The 19,734-nt window shown below is 26.8% G+C and overlaps 1 protein-coding gene across 1 annotated transcript in view; it reads left to right on the top strand.

The window, feature by feature from the left end:
- Positions 1-1,490: 1,490 nt before the first annotated feature.
- Positions 1,491-19,734, top strand: part of LOC113549584 (roundabout homolog 2) — a 156,678-nt gene continuing 138,434 nt past the window's right edge. Inside the window, exon 1 of the mRNA XM_026950963.1 lies at positions 1,491-1,903. Coding sequence (XP_026806764.1) covers positions 1,819-1,903 — 85 coding nt within the window. The 5' untranslated portion in view covers positions 1,491-1,818. The remainder of the gene's footprint in view (positions 1,904-19,734) is intronic.

Raw genomic sequence — 19,734 nt, 5'->3', positions numbered from 1 at the left:
TATAGAAGAAATATAATAATCTATCACGTTTTTTATTAAACGTTTGAAATTAAAATGTTGACAAAGTTTGTCATAATAATGAAATATTGCTAATTATTTTGTAGTTAAAAATTCATATTTTTTTTTTAATACCATCGAGTTGAAAATACATAATTCCTCATAAGGTGTTTTTAAATTATTTAATGCACGATTTATTTTTTAGTAATTTGAAATGTTATAAATAAAATAAAATATTGATACAAGATGTTTAAACGTAAAATAATCGATTTTTTCTCCAACAATTTAAGTTTGTATTTCAAAAAACATTAACGCTTGAAACTAATGTGAATAGATTAGTTACTTTTCCCCATCTCGTATATTATTTTAATTTTTACGTATAATAAAATATTCAAAATATTTACGTCAATTTTAAGCTGTTTTACCACTAACCTATTTAAACCTCATATACTAACGCCGTATCTATACTGTTTGTTAGTAGGTATACAAACGATAAACGTCATGATAAATATGAATATTAATTAAAATTGCAATTTACTCAGGTTCTACAAATGCAAATATGATTGATAGTTTAAAGTAATTGACCTATCGCCTTTCTATTTTTTTAAGTTGACTATAACGTTATACAAAAACAATAAGTTGATCTGCATTGTGAAACGTTACAGTTAAATTGATGATGATGTGACGGACTGTGGAGTTAGGATTAGTTCTGAATAACAATAAACTATTTATTAGTTATTTATTGGACTATGTTCATTATTGTATAGGACACTGCAGTCCACGGACACTATTGCTCTTACATATTTTGATGAAAATATAAGCTATACGTAAAATGTACAATAATATTTTGTTTTAAATTTCGTATACCAGTAGGTATACCTAAAGGACTAAGATATTAATTAACAAACTAACTTGATTAAACGCGGAGGCTTATTAAGCACTATATCGGCGTGGTGTTAATTAACTTTAATTAATTATTTTTAACTACAGTAGTAGTATTATAGTTGTCATTTTTATAGTAACGCCTTCAAACAGTAAATACACCTGGTAACCGAGAAAACCTCCCTTTCACGTAGCCCAAAAATATTTGTTTACTTTATTTTGATGATTATCTCGTCACGGGTGGACTTTGAAAAAAAAAAGAAACAATAAATTATTCAAACCACGTACAATATATACCATATATAGTCGGTTTACTGTAAAAAAGTAGGATGACTCTCGATGTAATTAATTAGTGTTCGACAAAATCGAAAAAAAAATTGTTGTAATTGCATTTTTAAGTCGATAACAGAAAAAAAATGATTAATAATAACAAAAATATGTAATTTCGAAACTACCATCCCTGGTCGGTAGAGAGCGCTTCTCGCTCTACTCGCCGCCGCCACCAAACTCACCGGAAAAAACCGAACCGCCGTATACCGGACCCGACGGGCGGTCGGCCACCGGTGTACCGCCGAACTGTCGTTGTACGGTTCTCCAGTCGTTGCCCCGTCGGTCGTTGTGCACGTACTGTTCGTCCGTACTCGTGCCGTGTGTTTTACGTGTGTGTGTGTCGTGTGGTTAAATCTATTTGTTTTTTAATAGATTTTCCCGAAACGTTTTCGCGTGCGTTGTTCGTTCGCGTCTATCCTAAACATGTTTCGGTGTCGTTATCGCGCCCGAGTATTGACTTTCGGAGAATAATTACAATATTTCGTGTCGCGATCGGTGGTGGTTTTGATTTAAAATTTTTTTTGGATTTACGTACTTTTTTCCAGTTTTACCCGCTGCCGTCGTTTTATCATACCCTCCCCCCAGTGCGCGAAGGTTAGGGTAGAAAATATGAAAACCTCCCGGCGACGGGAATTTTGCCGGCCTGTGCTGCTGATGCTGCTGTTAGCGTTCATATCGGTCGACGACGTTACAGGTACATATTATTTTTATTTTTATTATTATTATTATTATTATTATTATTATGTTATATGGATGATTGATAATTTAATATTTAAACTACACCTGCAGCTATTACACATTCACACACCTGTGTAATAAATATAGTTTGATATTTTACGTCCGATAAGACCGCCGTATACTTTGGACGTGATAAATCAATTAATTAACTTGTGGTTTTTTGTTTAATTAATAACTTTTTAAATTATTGATTACGTATGAAATCGGATACCTGTAACGAATAAATTGAATTCGATTTTATAAAAATTAAGTTTTTTATTAGATTCATTATAAATGGTTATATGCAGTAATTTACATACTTTCATTACCTTCATAATGAAATAATATATACATACATATATATATCTTCATAATAATAATAATGGTATTCATCTTCATAATTTTGTTTTTCTATGGCCGCTTGTTTATTCTAGTCAGAATGTTATGTTATGTTAGAAAAACATATTGGTTGCCCAGTAACTATAATTGAAAAAAATCATTAAAACTGAGTTTTAACATTGTTTGTTGTAATAATAACATTGAATTAACGTTCTACGTGACACTGACACAATACCCTATTATCCGATAGGTAGTAAAAAAATACTGTTCCGGTATCTAATTATAAAAAATGTATCATATACGTATTGTATTAAATCACAGTAGTTACCATTTGCATTCGTAAATCATATCATGTGATGAAGGGGTGATACCGGATCGCTAGCACGTTAAAATTTACGATTTCGTCCGCTCGACGTACTTGCCGAGTTTTTCGATTTATATGAATATTGTTCGCGTCCTACTGTCTCTCACTCTATGACGTTCTGCTGTCGCGCGTTACGCTAATGACTTACTAGCGTATTATATTTCGCTGTCCCTCGACTAATAATTATTATTGTTATTACTATTATAATATATGACCGCCGCCGCTGTCAATTCAACCTCGACCGAGGTCAACCATAGCCAAACGGTCATCAACTGCGGCAACGCTATGGTAATTTCAATCTGCACGAACAGGTAGTGTTTGTTATTGTCCCCATGTCCTCCATAAGAATGCGTTAAAAATCAAAAATATAAAACTTTTAATAGAGATGATCATTAAGATGTTGAAACCGTGTAACTACTACATTTCTACATATTATAAAATTTTTAAATATTTAATCTATCCTTAAAGTAAGTGGTTATGAATCTTTGTATATTTATTACTTTTTTTCATATATGTTTAATATCTAATTTTTCTTTATTTTTTCTCTAATTTTTTTGTGCCTTATTATTTATCAATGAATGGGTTTCTACAGAATTATTAAAAATTAATTATAATGATTATCTTGACGATAATATTTATACTTACCTACGTAATAATATTTTTGATTTGTTATTTGTATAATTTATAATTTAGGTAATGATAATATATGTAGATTGCTTAATTAACTTTCAATTAAAACATAAAAAAATACAGTGGTAAAAATTCTATCGTTTGGTAGCAAAATATTCTTAATCGACTTTTATTTTTCATATAGTGTTGTTTGCCCTCAAATACATACAATTGGTTACTGTGAACTTTTCGACCCTAAATATATTATGTTTTCAAAGATACAGAAGTCGTCATAAATCAATAGTTGATAATAAAATAAAATTCTAAAACAATTTTCGAAAACAAAAGAAAAAATTGTACAAGAGTATCACTGAGAAAAATTTGAAAGAACTAAAATAACTTTGTAGCCATGTCTATCCATTAACTTTTTCCGATGTTAAATACCTATTAGTATGACACTTGATAGTAGATTAGCTGACTTGGGACCCCTTCCTTAAATCAAAAATAAAGATTTTAAATAGCAGATTGCATTTACTAATTTACTAGGTATGCCTAATTTATAAGTCTAAGCTCTCAATCTGCACTTAGCTTATTTTATACTAATCTTTTCTGAGGTCTATCTGGACATAAGCGATTCAAATTTGGGGCTGTACAAAACCATCCTCAATTCGTAACATTCTAGTGATTTGCACTCCATGTGATAATTTCTGCATCGTGGTATATACTAAACTCCACAATTTACACATACTTTAAAAATGAATTAGTCAAACAATAAGTTACCAAACTACAAATTATTCTACCTAAAGTTGCTAATCCATTAGTATCACAATTAAATTTGATCAAGTTTATAATCTATAAATCTTACCCATCGACTAAAAAGAAAATATAGCAGAGATCTGATAAACTAAAATTATTATTTTAGTATTATTATGATGTCTTTTATAAGAGGTAATCATTATAAAAAACACGTGGGTATTTTGAATTTTCACTGAATAACTTCTTCTTCCTCTTCGTTGTTCATCTGTAGTATACATTAAAAGATTATCTTATTTGCTTATTGGGCACAGATTGTAAATATTATTTTATAAAATAAAATAATCTGTTTGAAGTTTGAATTTATAATCTATTTTTGTTATTGTTTTTTAATGAATACATATAGTTAATGTAAACTTATCGGCTTATAATGTACCTATGATGATTAAGTTGAAAGTCACATAATGCTTCCCACTTACTCACACTAAACGTCTGTAAAAGTTTATATACTTTTCATTTTTATGACGTTAAAGTTTATGTACCATACTTAAATTACAATGCATAATAAAATGTTTTTACGATCTCCACATTAAACTAGTGATGTGAAGTACCTTGTATGTACAGTCAAAAATTTATTATTTTCTTACATTAATATGTTATACGTTGAACTGTGTATATTATTATTATTATTATTATAAACGTGTTCAGAACAATTTTGTAGATGTTACTAAGAATAATTTTTTGGGTTTAAAAAATAGTTTAAAGTCAATTTAAATTCTCTGATTTATCCATTGCGAGAGTAGAAAGATACATAAATACGCATCATGTATGTGTTTTGTTTATTATATAATGTGAATATTGTATTACATTTGTATTATTTCTAATATTATTTCATTTATAAGTTATTAAATAGGTATAATAGGTAAAATAGGTAAAATAGGTAAAATAGGTATAAATAGGTTATTTATTATATCATGATAGGTAATAATTATAATATATGATATATTTATATTTATGATATATATTATACAGCTCATACAATGTAATATACTATAATTCTGTTTGTAACTGAAGCCGAACAAACTTTTCCATGTCTCTCATTAAAGGTTAACAATAGTTAAATAATGTGTTTTGTGTTCATATTCAATGTCTACATAACAGGGACATTAACTTTGTCATTGAATCCGTTAGTCTTTGAAATTATTTGTTATCTAAACTTCGACTATTTTAGTTTATTTTGTTTTGAGGAACATTGTTTTAGAGTATTTATTTTTTTATTATTGTTGTTCTTTCAAGATTATATATGAATTTACTTAAATTGTATTTTCGTGTTATTAATTTATTTGAGATTTTTAAATATACGTATGTCCTTAATTTGATTTCGATATGAATTGATGCTTACTTGAATTACTTCTTAATCTATTCTATGAACTGATTACATATTACATACGTAGGTACAAAATTTTTTTTATTTTATTTTAATAACGAACATATTATAAACATTTCTCACGATGTGTATTGATTTTCCTTTCCGTTATTAAACAATACTAAACACACTTTTACTCGAATTTATACGTACAATACGTACGATACTACATATAATTTATATGCCTAAATAAATTCTAAGGGGGGTGGTATACTGGTATGACTGCGTTCAAAATTGAATACAAAGTCTTATCCCTTCAGGGCACCTACAAAAAAACCCTATCATATAATATAGTATACAGTAGGTGTAAATGCACAGTGCGGAGATTAATGATTTATCGGCGGCAGACCGGTTTTTTTCTGACTTAATTTCATACATTGCTTCGGCTATTTGGAACACAAATTATTATTTATTGATATGCCGGAGGGGTCACAGGAAGGGAACAATAATAATCTATTGGGTCAGTATTAGGTTGAAAAAAATCTTTCATGTCCTACCGATAATTGGAAATCGGTGTTTAGGTATGTATGGCAAGAGAAAATCTAATCGGGAGTCGTAATTGGATTATTATACACACGTGTCTTAAAATATCAAAAATATTGACCGCTTTTATATTGACGTTATTTACAGTAATGTAGGTATTTAGGTATTTTTTGCTTAATTTTTATTTATTTTACAGCCAGCTATAGCTTCTACGTTCAAATATAGCTATTAATAACTTCCGGGTGACGGTTCATATACTCATTATCAAATATTCCAGTAATAAACGTCTTCGCTGATAAAATGTATTTGTTTTTATATTGAGAAGAAATGGACAGACATCGAATGTCGGCAAATTCATTTTTGTTAAATAACATACATAAAATACCTATACCATGATATCGTTATATATATATATATATATATATATATATATATATATATATATATATATATATATTTAGTTCATTTTATTTAATCATAGTTTTAAGTTAAGCCTTTGAACTTTATACTTAATATTTTAATATAACCCGAAAATGATTATAAAATACCATTGATACATAAAAAAATAAAAATATTATTACATTTATAATTTAAGTTTTTAACAGTAAGTACCCATCTAAATTGGAATTCATAATATTATATAATTGTAACTGAACTTGTTACATCAATAACACAATATTTTATTTTATTATATTTTTTATAGACTTTTTGCGTCCTGGTATATGAATTGTAAATAACTTATTGAAAATTATGTTTGATAATAATATTATGTCCTGTATCTATTATATTCTGAAAGAATTAACACATTTGTTTTCTTTACGTTTTGTTCAATTTTTAAATTAAGTCAATAGTCTAGTAGCATTGCAGTTCTCAAAATTAATATCGATATATAAACTATAAAGTAATATATTTATTAATAATTTTGGATAATGCTTGCTAATTCTTAAATAACTTATAATATTTTTTTAAATATAGTTATTTGTGGAGTTGTTTATTTAATTTTTATGGTTTGTAAGACTTACAGACTTTATCAGAATTAATTGCTAAAAAGGTTTTATGATCGATGTTTTAATAGTTTCGTTGAACAGGTCGGTGAATTTAACGTCTCAGTTTAAATATAATGATTAATGTTTTCCTTAGTTGTTTATATTCGTACTCGAAGCCAATCGGTTGTAAGTACACTATTGTAGGTAAGTATATCTCTATATATCGGTACATCTCTATGTAGGTAGTAGGTACTGTATAGATGTGTTATATGTGTATCCAGATTTCCGGATATATCATCGGGTTAACGGTGTTTGGAGCGTGGAGAATAAAATATTCTCAAGAATATTATTGTCGGAAAATTCTTAGTAAGTTCATTGATTGATGGTTTTTATAGTCAGTTATGTCTTGACGCGCCGTAAGGGGCGGTGTATCGATGATTTACATTTGGAAGTCGTGCGCATTTCTTATCCAAACGTTGATGGGTGAGCGGCAGCGCGGCGCTCGTGTTTGGTACATTGTTTTCGGGTGGTGATAATTCTTCGGAGCGATGACTACGACGACACGCCGACAACTTGCCGCGAGAGCAAACCATTAATGAGACTAAAGACAGATTTATACGCGTTGACGATGACGATGGTATAGTGATGTTTTTACAATGGTCGTGTAAGTTTTGATTGACGCGATTAGCAAACGGAAGAGAGATGACGATAAAGAATAAAAAGAGGAAAATAATAATAATACATATTATTATACGTCGCTGCCCGTTTTCTTGCCACTGCCACCGTAACTGCAACACATATGGCCATCGTGTAAATCTATTACCGAGAGCGTTTTATACAATATATATATATATTTTTTGGTCATGTTCACTTTACTAATAACTCTCGTTTATATTTACGCGCGTGTCTGTGAACATATACCTTATACATGTCGGTTGTCGTTTTTCGTCTTATAATATTATTACCGTGTTTTGGTAGGTACTATCAATAGTGTATACACAAAATGTATTATTATATTTGCTCTGCCAGGGTTGATGCAAGCTTATTGGCAAAAAATCTTGAAAATTTGTCAAAAAAAAAATATATATATATATAAAATATAAATAAATAAAACGTCGTAGTATGGAGGGGCAAAACCGCAGGTGTTATTTTTTCGTCGAAGATTCAATCACATCAGCTGTCCGGTTTCCCCCTTCCTTCTCCCACCGGGTCCATTGTCGGAACGATGTTTGTGATTACAGCGTGTACGTATACTGGAGAAGAATATATTATAAATTATAATATATGGTTCGTAGGGATGTTTGGTATCCCTATAATAATATATTTACGTATATTATATTATATTGGTATATTTCTACAGTGTTGTGTGTGCTTCGTTCTGTTTCTCAGCAGTCAACGCCGTGGTCGTTTCATTCAGTTGAAATTATTCTTATTAAAAAAATCTATGATCATTTTGCTACTAAATCCTGTTTAAGTTCCAGCGACGAATTGTACAAGATATATTAGTACATAACTCAATATGTTTGTATACTATAAGTATATTATATAATTTATAGATTGTTTAATGTTTATAGAAAGTTCGTATAATTCGTGTAATTAAATTTATGGTTTTAAATGTTTTAAAATTGTACATTCTACCTTGACTTGACATAAAATAATATCGCTAACGAGATGATAATGTCTCAAATATACTGTATTGCAGATAAGTATTGATATGCATTTTTCAAAATGCAAAATTATTTAATTGTGTATTTTTTACATGTTTGTTTTAATACAAATATTTAGATATAAAATTCGTGAATGCTAGTGAATTGTTAATTCGTATAATTAGAATATACAGTATACACTGACCAAAATCCTGAATGAAAATACATTTTTACTCTGTATATGACTAACTGTGAGTAAACTATTATGCGGAACGGGGATGTTAATTTCGTGATTTGTTTAGTTTGTTATATAATTTAAATAATTTAATTTATGTGTAGATAACAATTATAATAGTAAGATATTTTTTTCGTCACCTTTGAAAACTTTTGTTTTCTGAACTATGGGTGTTGCCGGTCTACAATTTTAATGAGTTTTTCAATTTTTGATTAGTCTGTTGTTATTAAGGCATTAGATAAAACTAGATATATTTCATAGAGGTTCTTATTAAAATACCTACAGGTTTGGACTGGTAAGAACAGGTATCGACAAATGTCATTATAGTTTGATATTTCAACACATTGATATTATATAATATGTATAAGTATGTTTTGTATTATATTAGAAAATAATATAAATTAATAAAAAATAATTAGTTGTAGGCATCGTGTGAATACAAAAATCTTACCGTTGTTATAAGCCAATATATTTATATTATTACGAACATGTCTGATATATAATAATTACCTATACATCTTTGGTGATTGGGGACGATGTGAAGTAGAAAAGAATAAACGTTTAGGGATTTAGGTGAAATCTACAATCGAGGAGGTATTTTTGGGTGAACTGTTCAAATTCACACGGGCTTCTCATTCCATCCCGTTGCTTTTCCGTAATACTTTTTTCTCATAAAAGGTTTATATATGGCGACAGTAAAATACAAAAATGCCTCGTGTATATTCTATTTCTATCCGTATGCGGACACCCGCCACCGAATGTAGTGCAATTTTCCCCTTCAGAACAACAACTTCCCAAACGCACAATGGGCTTCTCGATTACAAGCCTCATATATTATATCCATCACTGCCATTATTTGGAGGTTAATGTTCGATACTTGTGTATTTTTGTACATGTGTCTTTTTCATAAAGCGGACGAATGTTTTGTTTTATTATTGAGAAGTTATTTTTTCGGCCATATAGATATAGTGAATGTGTTACAAATTACTCGCTAATAATAATTGTGTTTTCCAAATAAATTTTTTTGTTTCTAATCTATGATTTAAGTTGTTTATGGATATTTACAATTGTGGTTGAATAATTTATAGAATTTAATTGTACTTAACTTGAAAAAATTCGTAAATTTGAGTAAATAAACAACTATAATTACGTGAATAGTTAAAATCATAGATCTGTTTTTTTGTATAGCATAATATGTAATATTTATATTCTATAGTAGAAGTTTTATTAGTATTATTAACCACTTTTAATAGTAGATATATGGGATATAAATAAAATCAGGATTAAATGCAACGGCCAGGGCCTGATTTAATAAAATTAGGGCTAAGTGCACAATTTTTTTTGGGGCCCTCAAGTCAAAAATATTTTTTAGAAAAATTTTACATAGATAGGGGAGGGGAAAATGTTAATAATAAAAAAAAATTTTTGTATGTTAAAAGTATTAAATACCAAAATACCTATTTCAAAATTCATAAAATATTTGTACATTATTTCATGTACTATAAATACAATTTAGTTACTCAATTTAGTTACTTGGTCTAGTAAATTAAGGATAATGAAAAGACAATTCTAATTAAATAACATAACAAAATTATACTATATTAAAATATTAAAAATACTTAAGGATTAAAATAAATTAATTTCAGTCTTCCATAATATTTTAAAAATGGAAAATAACTTATTAATTTAACAATTTATTCTATATAATTAAAATTAAATAAAAAATGACAAATTTCTATTTACATTTTATCATAAAAGAGTTTAAATTAGTTATTAGGTATCAAATCCTTCTGAAGTTCAAACAATTTTCTATTATTATTATTTTTATATTTTATGATGGTAACTTATTAGCACTGGGATATGGAATGACAAAAATAACCAAAATTCAACTGACAATTTAATGATAAGAATATACTAAAGTCTGAACATTCACAGTTGGTATTACATTTTAGAAAATACATTTTTGTGGAATTAATTAAAAAAAAATAATTTTCTACAACTTACAGAGCCCGGGGACCACTAGAAATTGGGGGCCAAGTGCAAGTGCTCCATCTGCACTTGCATAAATCAGGGCCTTGCAACGGCGTATATACAATAGCGATGATTGACGTGATTTGAAGTGATAACTTCTTGGTCAATAGGTTGGCAGGGAACAAAAATTTAATCGATGTAATCTATATAAATATATAATGATTTGGTATCATGTATAATAGATAGAATTTTTAAAGAAATGTAATAAATATGTCTTTGTATTAATATTCGAGTGTAAGCTTTAACGTAATTATATTTTAACTGTAACTTACTGGGTATAAGTTAATAATATTGTTATTGATTTATTATTGTTTTTAAATATTATTTCTGTTTACGTTTTTTAGCTTAAAAAATTATGCCAATAAAAAAAATATTATATTGAAGTTAAAAAAAGCGTTTTAGATAATATATCCAAGAGGGCTGGAAAAAGTTAGGGGTTAACATATATAGGGGTCGGTGAATGTTATAGCGATCAGAAGGTGAAGCCCCATATAATACTAAATAACTGTTGTTAATAAGAATAGGTATATTAAACAAAAATGAATAAGCATTTTATTTTACAATAATTGATTTCAGTGTTTACTGTTTAATTGCTTAATGCACTTAGCATGCTTACGAAACATTGATTTTCAACAATAAATATAAGTAAATAAGCAAATAAACTAATAAAAAGCTCGTTTGTATAATAGAAGACTTGTTTTAATTATTTTATTAGTTTTCTTTACATTTTACCTTAAAATTATTACTTTTTATTGAAGATAAGTTATTTTTTTTAATTATTACTTGTCAAAAATAGAAATTGTTTTTATTTTAATTAGTAATCTTTACGTTTTAAGATTAAACTGTTTTCTGTGTAATCTAGATGTTTTGTGGGTACAAGTGAGCTTTCGGTTAGTTATTGTTCTTTCTATTGTGCGTAAAACTAGGTCCATTGTTTCTTCAGGCGATTTATCAGTTCCCAAAAAGTTTTCAAATGCCCAAACTATGCTATAGACTTTCCAAAAACAGTAAACCTTCCATAAATCTCTTGGGAGTTCTATGTATAGTTACTGGAAAACAACACACGAGACAATATAGTGGTAGTACATGAAGCTGCCACCGAGGAAATATAACAAAGATAAAAAGTAACGCTACTTAAAAACGATACAACGCTATTCTTGATACATTTTTAGTATAGGGTTAACAATATGAACCCATCTCAATATAAAACTTAAACTTATACATTTTTCAATCAGGTATAGATACAAACAATAACGTACTCGTATTTTAAAACATTAAAACATTTATTTATTTATTTATTTTTAATTATACCTATAATGTTAAGATTTTAAAGTCTCAATCAAGTTTTGAACACGAACGACGAAACGTTCATTACTATAAATTATAATAATTTATGAATATTTGAATGATTTTTTTCAATTATAGTTAATTGAATTATATATTATTTTTGATAAAATTAAATCTGTCCTATAGAAAGATTGTATTATGCAATATTATATTTTGTTACTCATTTTCTATTCATTGCTACGTTATAATTATTTTTGGGATTTTCATATCTAACTAACCTTGGTCATAGTATAGTTTCTAAATGTGTCCTTGGTCTACAGAAGTGCAGACAGTGGTTGAGAGGGTTATGTTTCCTGAACGTCCGGAACTCTTTTTTCTCCCTAACCCCTGAGACATATAGCATGCGGTGTATAAATAGAGTCGCATCCATTAACTCCTCGGAGTGTCTGTCCGCATATAAACGGATATATTAAAGGTGTTTTTTTCTCTCGTTTAAATAAAAGAGCACGAGTCCCATAGGACTAGATTCGGATTAAATAAGCTTTTTTAGAATATATATATATGTGTCTAAACGGGTTTTGCCTAGACGATTTATATGTTACTTAAATTAAGGTTTTTTCAATGAAAAGAAGAGATTTGAAAATAAAACTCTTATTGCTATATAAGTACTCTGTACATCTAGCATAATACTATCTAGGTAAGAAAAGTTTATTATTTTCTCATTAAAGTTATTATTTAGTATTTACTCGTAAAATACTAAAATGTCAATTTAATTGTGTAATTCAGTAATAGCGAAGAAATGAAAATTAAAAAAAAAAAATTGTTATCTATCTAAAATTTTATTATACGTAATTTTTTTGTTACTAAATGTCTTCTTAAAATAATTTTTAAATACAAAATTGAAAGTTGAGCGAATAATAATATATATTATTTAGAATCTAAATTTTAGATCATAGTATATGGTTATACTCATAAATCATAATATGACGTAAATGCTTAATATAGCTATTGTAATTTATTCCAGATAACCTGAAAACGTTGCATTAGTTTTTGAAAAACATGATATTCATAGTTTCAACAGTATAAGTAATTTGTTCAAAATTCAAATCTTAAACGATATTTCTATGAGACTATGTTAGTTGCTTATCAAAATTTTTTTTCTATAGAAATCTTTCGAAAAATGTTATATCAATAAACATTTTTAATAGTATAATTATATTATTATGTAGAATCTTCAGTATTCTTATAACAATTTCGAAAATAAACTTATTTTTAGTAAAGATCAATAAATTATATTTAACATAAAACCAAATATTTTAATTTTTAAAATACACTGCAGTATATTTATTTTTAATTATTTTTATCGTGATAATTTTAGTTATTATTACTAATAAATTGAATTTAAATAATAAGTATAGGTTGTTTTATGTTATATTTTACTTTTCAAAAACCTATTTGTTTTATATTTTACCTTATTTATTAGTTATTATTCATCATCGATTATTTATCTATAGGAATTCTTAATACAAAAATTTGAGAAACTAAGAAAACATTCAGTATAAGAATATGAGGATTTTTAGTTTTGGGGAAACTTATTATGTTATTAATTGTTGTTACTATACGCAGGTGTGTATTTTTTCAATTCAATATTTTGGTGGTTCCGTGATTCTTTATACTTTGTACCGCAAATTCATCGTGATCCCTTATAATATGTTCGCCTTATTTGTCAGTGGTTTTCTATTGTAAGCGTTTGTAATACATACCTCCCGTGGGTCTAAGAACTGCAGGTGTGAAAACGGATGTGCCTCTCAATATGTGCTAATCTGGAAAGATAGGGAAAGAAAAAATATTTTACTAACATGGATAGTTTTCTGAATAGAACCTCTAAGTTTGTGCTAAAATAGTATCTTCAATGGTAATTATATATATTATATATATATAACATATATGATTGTGTGGCTGTTTCTAAAACGTTTTTGACGAACACGTGTCTCCGAGAGGGGAGACGATGATATTATAGTGTATATACCACTAACCCCGGCTGTGTTTACTTGACAAACAGGATCGTGTTGTTTCAGTTAGTGGATTCGTATGTTACCGAATATTTACATAGCTAAACGTGTGTCACTCTTGTAATATTCGTCTTGTTATATTTTTCTTTTGGCTTCACACCAGCCACTTTTGTATAGCATTTCCGGATCTACTGAGATTTTCGCCGTAGACCAAAAATACCATCATATTTTGCTGTTGCAGTTGCAAGCTAAAATACAACCCCATCGTTATGTCTACTACGCAGAGCCTGATGTACGATTGAATTTTCGAAATAAATAAATTAAAAATAATAATAAATTTAAATTTTATTTTTAGTGAATATCTAACATTGACGAATTGTATTATTTGAAGGATAATCACTGGTAATCCATTTAGCTTTATTCTATAATTGTGTAAATGGATATCATCTGTAATTTATAAATACCTATATCTACTGTTTGTTTAGAATGAGTATTGAGTAAAATAATTTATTAAAAACACTACAAAGTTAAATTCAAATTAGAAATATAATATATTGAAAAGATATACCTATTATATTTTTTGTTGTAACGAATTCCTATTGATGTTTATTGATGAAGTTATACGAGTATATTGAGAATATATTTAAATATCTAAAATGTTTACAATTAATTAAATGAAATTCTCGTCTAATAATTGTTTACATCTTTAAAACCAGTGATATTAATTTTTTTTTGTTATATATAATCATTTATCAATCAATTTAAGGTGTTATACATTATAGACTATAGTGTTTTTAATAATAGATTATAATTTAATATAATATAATATAATAATATCAAATACAATTTTAATACATTTTATATATTGTAAAAAACTAAAATAAATAAAAATAAAGGTTATAAATTCTTACATTTTCATTTTTTTTTTTTATCAAAAAGTGCAATTTTTCTTATTCATTGGTCCTACGGGAAAGGTAAATGATAAACTTCTCTTGGCCGCGTGTTTTGCATTTATGCCTGTCACGGGTCACGGAAATTATATCTCCCTTGCAGAAATGATTGTAATATTATATTATATGACTGTACACTGTTCAGTGTATATTTATGACGAAGGCTCGAGGGTGACCGTAATAAAACAAAGGTATACTCAGTATTTGATTATACCAGAATAAACATTGTGATTGTATTAGTTTTTAAATTATTTATATACATTATTAAATATTTACGTAAAAGTTAAAACATGCGTGTGTTTAAAAATATAAATACTTAAAAATATACAAATAACTAAGCACTAATGTATATTGTACAGACACTGTAGACCGGGATTTCAAAATGTATTATTTGGCTTTTATAATAATTATAGAGTTTGTTTAATATTAATTATGCAGTTTGGAATTCGTATGGAAATTAAAACAGATTGTATTCATTGAAAGTTATTTGGGTTAATATTCGTTATTTTAAAATGTATTTATATGTAAGTTTTATATTGTATATTATGTATTGTCAATATTTGCTTAAATGTAAATACCTATTTATTTTTATATAAAAATTTGTATTGGATGACCAAATAAATTAATAGCCATATTATATTGTGTTCAGTAAAATCTACTTCTCACTATCGTGTGTGTGTTTCTTTCTCTCTCGTGATATATTAAGTTTTGTCGATGCTAACATCTTATAATTTTAAACGTAGGATCCATTATTGATAAGAATAATCAATTAAATTTCGATAATACTTAAATAGTCTTTGTGATGATTAACACTCAGTTATCGGTAACATGGTTTGTACGACCTATAAGGTACACATAAATAATGTTTAATTGATAACGCTGATAGTACCACCCTCACGCAAGTGCGTTGAGGCTCCCACGTCATATCCTTATTAGGGCATCCTGACGAATTTTATATTAAGCAAAATATATTGCGGTCACACTTTTAACCGTACAGAGTAAAGTGAAATAAAAAATATAAACACGAGGCTTATAAAAGACCACCTGGGTTGGATATCTTTGGATTTTTATGCTAATACATACAACTCTACACGATTACGACATGGTTAATTCGTGCAATGTACCCTGTTCATAGATCTGCTCTTAAACATTCAAGTGTACATAGATAATAATATAAGCGTCATTAGTATTCTATAGTGTATAATATGAGTGTGCGAGTGCAAACTATTCATGTATTTGTGTACTGTGTATTGTGTAACATGGCGATGGTTAGGTGCATTCCCATCGGACTTGCCTTCGGATTACGACGCCGTACAAACATCATGTACATAGTAACACATGTATGCAAATACATATATTACAATAGAAAATAATTGATGCATTCAGTTATGGATAGGTTATGTCTTATTGTGTCTTGGGAGGAGGGGATAGTTTCATAAGGTTATGATGTTAGTTACTAAATATTGTCAATTCTATCTTACAATATTAAGAAATTTCTCAGAAATTATTTAATATAGTAAGAATAATAAATTACATAGAATCTATATCCATATTTTAGCTACTCACATTTTACTTAATATTTTTGTATGTAGCAATATTGTATACAATTGTAAAAAATATTAAAACATATAAAATGTAAATACGAGTATATGATTAACATACTTTTGATTGCTTTCATGATAAATTGTTTTATTTAGTTGATTAGTACTCAAAGTTGACTTAATTTAGAATAAGTTAATCGTACCTAATAAAAGGATTGATTATATTATATTAATATCGTTAACTAATAATGTTGTACTTATTTTTTTTTTACAGAGAGTTTTATTTTAGTTTTATTCGTTTATTTTATAAACACAATTTTATATACAGTGAAACTTCCATATAACGAAGTTGAATAAGTAACAAAAAAAATTTGTAATATGGAGGAATTCGTTAAATAAAATTACGTTTTCACTAACAATGAAAGTCATAGTTCTTAAAAATATTTCGTTAAACAGAAATTTTCGTAAAATGGAAGTTTGTTATATGGAAGTTTCACTGTACAATGTTATTAATTTTTTAAGTTTATAAGACTATTTAAATAATATATTGCATACGTGATAAAAAAAAATTATTTAAGATTTAATTCAAATCTTACCGCTAAATATAATAATAATTGTAGTTGAAGCTTAAGTTAAAATTAAACATTAATTCATTTTAAAGAAAATCTCTGAAATGTCTATGGAGTACCTATAACTATGATCAATATGATAAGGTATAAAAGTCCGATGATTGTATTTTTGCAATTTATCAAACATTATTAAGCTTACATTGGTTTAAACTAATATGTAGATGGGACAAGAGTTATCAGACACGGTGATAGACCAATAAAACTACCACAAGATCCTTTTAGTGAGCTATAGGTACTTATTTTGATTTGGATACAACTTATTGTCTATATTTAGGATTTTTTTTGGTTCAAACTATTTGAATGACTATGATGTAATATTTAATTAAATAAAATATAGAATTTGTAAATATTAATTTAATAGAATGAAAACAAAACATAAAGTTATTCTTTAGTTCTTTGATCATACAATTAATAAAAAACAACAGCAAACTAAATTTAGTTTCCAATTTATTATACTGCAATAGTAAGCAGATGTTTAATTTTAATCAAAAAATAAAAAATAATTATAATTATTACTCTTCAATCATTAAATATTAACTAGTTTAGGCAACTAAATTAAGTAAAATTATATTTTTATTCTAATTTTATCCGCCTCTTTGTTCAATTGTACTAAGGTTTATACTTGCTATAATTATAAATGATTATTTTATTACTGTCAAATATTATTAATGAGAGTAATAAATTTTAACTTTGAGTGTTTAAATTGAAACTACTTCTTTAGTGTTTTTTTTATACTTTTAAACAATTACCTGTTAAACATTGCTTGTAGTATGGTATGTCACATTAAAATAATACTCAGTTAGTTTATTTTAGCAGTTAGTTCTATTGATTTAATTTAGGAATTTACAGTGTTTATCTATACTTGATACTTATAAAAAATATTTTTTTATTTTATACTTATACTAATAGGTGTTTTGCATGTTTTCTGTTATTATTATTCAATTTTTGATAGAATTATGATTTTCCATACCAAATAGATTTTTTAATAACATTTACCTAATATTTACTAACGAAATATTTAATTCTACAAATACATATTTATTTTATAATACATTTTATAAATTGTGTGTCAGTGTCATTGTTTGTATTAACACATTTTAATAATTTTTATAATTTAGAAACGTGGTTTATTAAAATAAATAGTTATTGTAGAAAATAGAATTAGATACTTTTAGTGCTAATGAACAACGATTTTATTAATGAATAGCTCCAAAATCTATTGTGAGTGAGAAAAGAAAAAAAAATAGTATTTACATTGGTTTGAAAGTGTCTAGGTACTAGTTTTTTATCAGTCGTATTACCTAAAAGACGTTGACAAAGCACGGCACTTTTTTTTTATTGAAACACTTCTTTCTTTTTAGTGAAAAACAGCTAGTAGTTCATTTTTATGGTCCCCAAAAGTCGAGTTTCCTTGACTGAATTAGGTTTCGGATTGGAAACCATATATACACATTTTTGTTGTCGTAGAGCACACCAAAAAAGTGGTAAATGAGGGTGAGATATCAAATAATGAAAAAAAGAACCCTTACTCCAACCAGTCTTGATTTATTGGATTATTTTGGTTCGGTACCTTTCGAATTTACTTACATAAATATGAGACTTGTAGACTTCATAGAAAGTACATTTTAGAAATTCGATTTTACTTTATTTAAAATTATGTGTGTTTATAAAAACTATTATTTTGAATTAAATTAAATTTATAATCATATAGCTAAAACGAATGCTGATTTAACTACCTATATTCTATTTAATATTGAATATAATTATTATATTATTTTAATTTGAATGGATAATTTATAAAATATAATTTTTTGTCTATAGTTAAAAAATTATCTAATGAGTAAGTAATTGCATTGTAAATACTAAATTGTATTTATTTCTTTATGCTTTACTTTTTTTACTGTTTTAAATATCCATCGAGAAGATAAAACAAAATACTGTAATGATTTAAATGTGTTAACACTAGCATAGTTTGCTTATATATATATAATACATAATATATATAGCGTACAAAAAAAGACTGAGTGTATCTATATTAATTATTTAATGTAATTTTATTGCGTTTATAATATTTATTATATAACCATACGTTTGTAATAAATATATTTAACCGTAGGCTTTTAATAATGTACGTTCTATGCTAACTTTGTTCATTGCCAGAAAATATATTTTGTTTAAATATCTTTTAATTTAGTTAATTTTGGAAAGTTATATATTTACATCACGAGGTGATAATATACGTTAATTGTTTAATATATATTGTATAATATATTAAAGGAACTGTTGTGTTGTAGCACTTGTAGTTTTTATTATTATAATTTGTTTATAAATCTTTTAATAGTGTGTATATAGTTTTAAACCACTGTAGTAGAACATTTAAAATTGTTTTAGTTCAGGCATTCTATTTTTTTTTAATAAATGTTTTGCTAACACATTTTCATCTGGATTTTTAAATTAAAAACTGTTAAAATAGTCATTTACATAGTTTTAAGAAATGTAAAAAGTTTTAATACCCAA

This window comes from Rhopalosiphum maidis, chromosome 1 (assembly GCF_003676215.2).
Source record: "Rhopalosiphum maidis isolate BTI-1 chromosome 1, ASM367621v3, whole genome shotgun sequence".
Taxonomy (NCBI): domain Eukaryota; kingdom Metazoa; phylum Arthropoda; class Insecta; order Hemiptera; family Aphididae; genus Rhopalosiphum; species Rhopalosiphum maidis.
The sequence above is the reverse complement of the archived record's forward strand: the minus strand, read 5'-3'. Positions and strand labels throughout refer to the sequence as shown.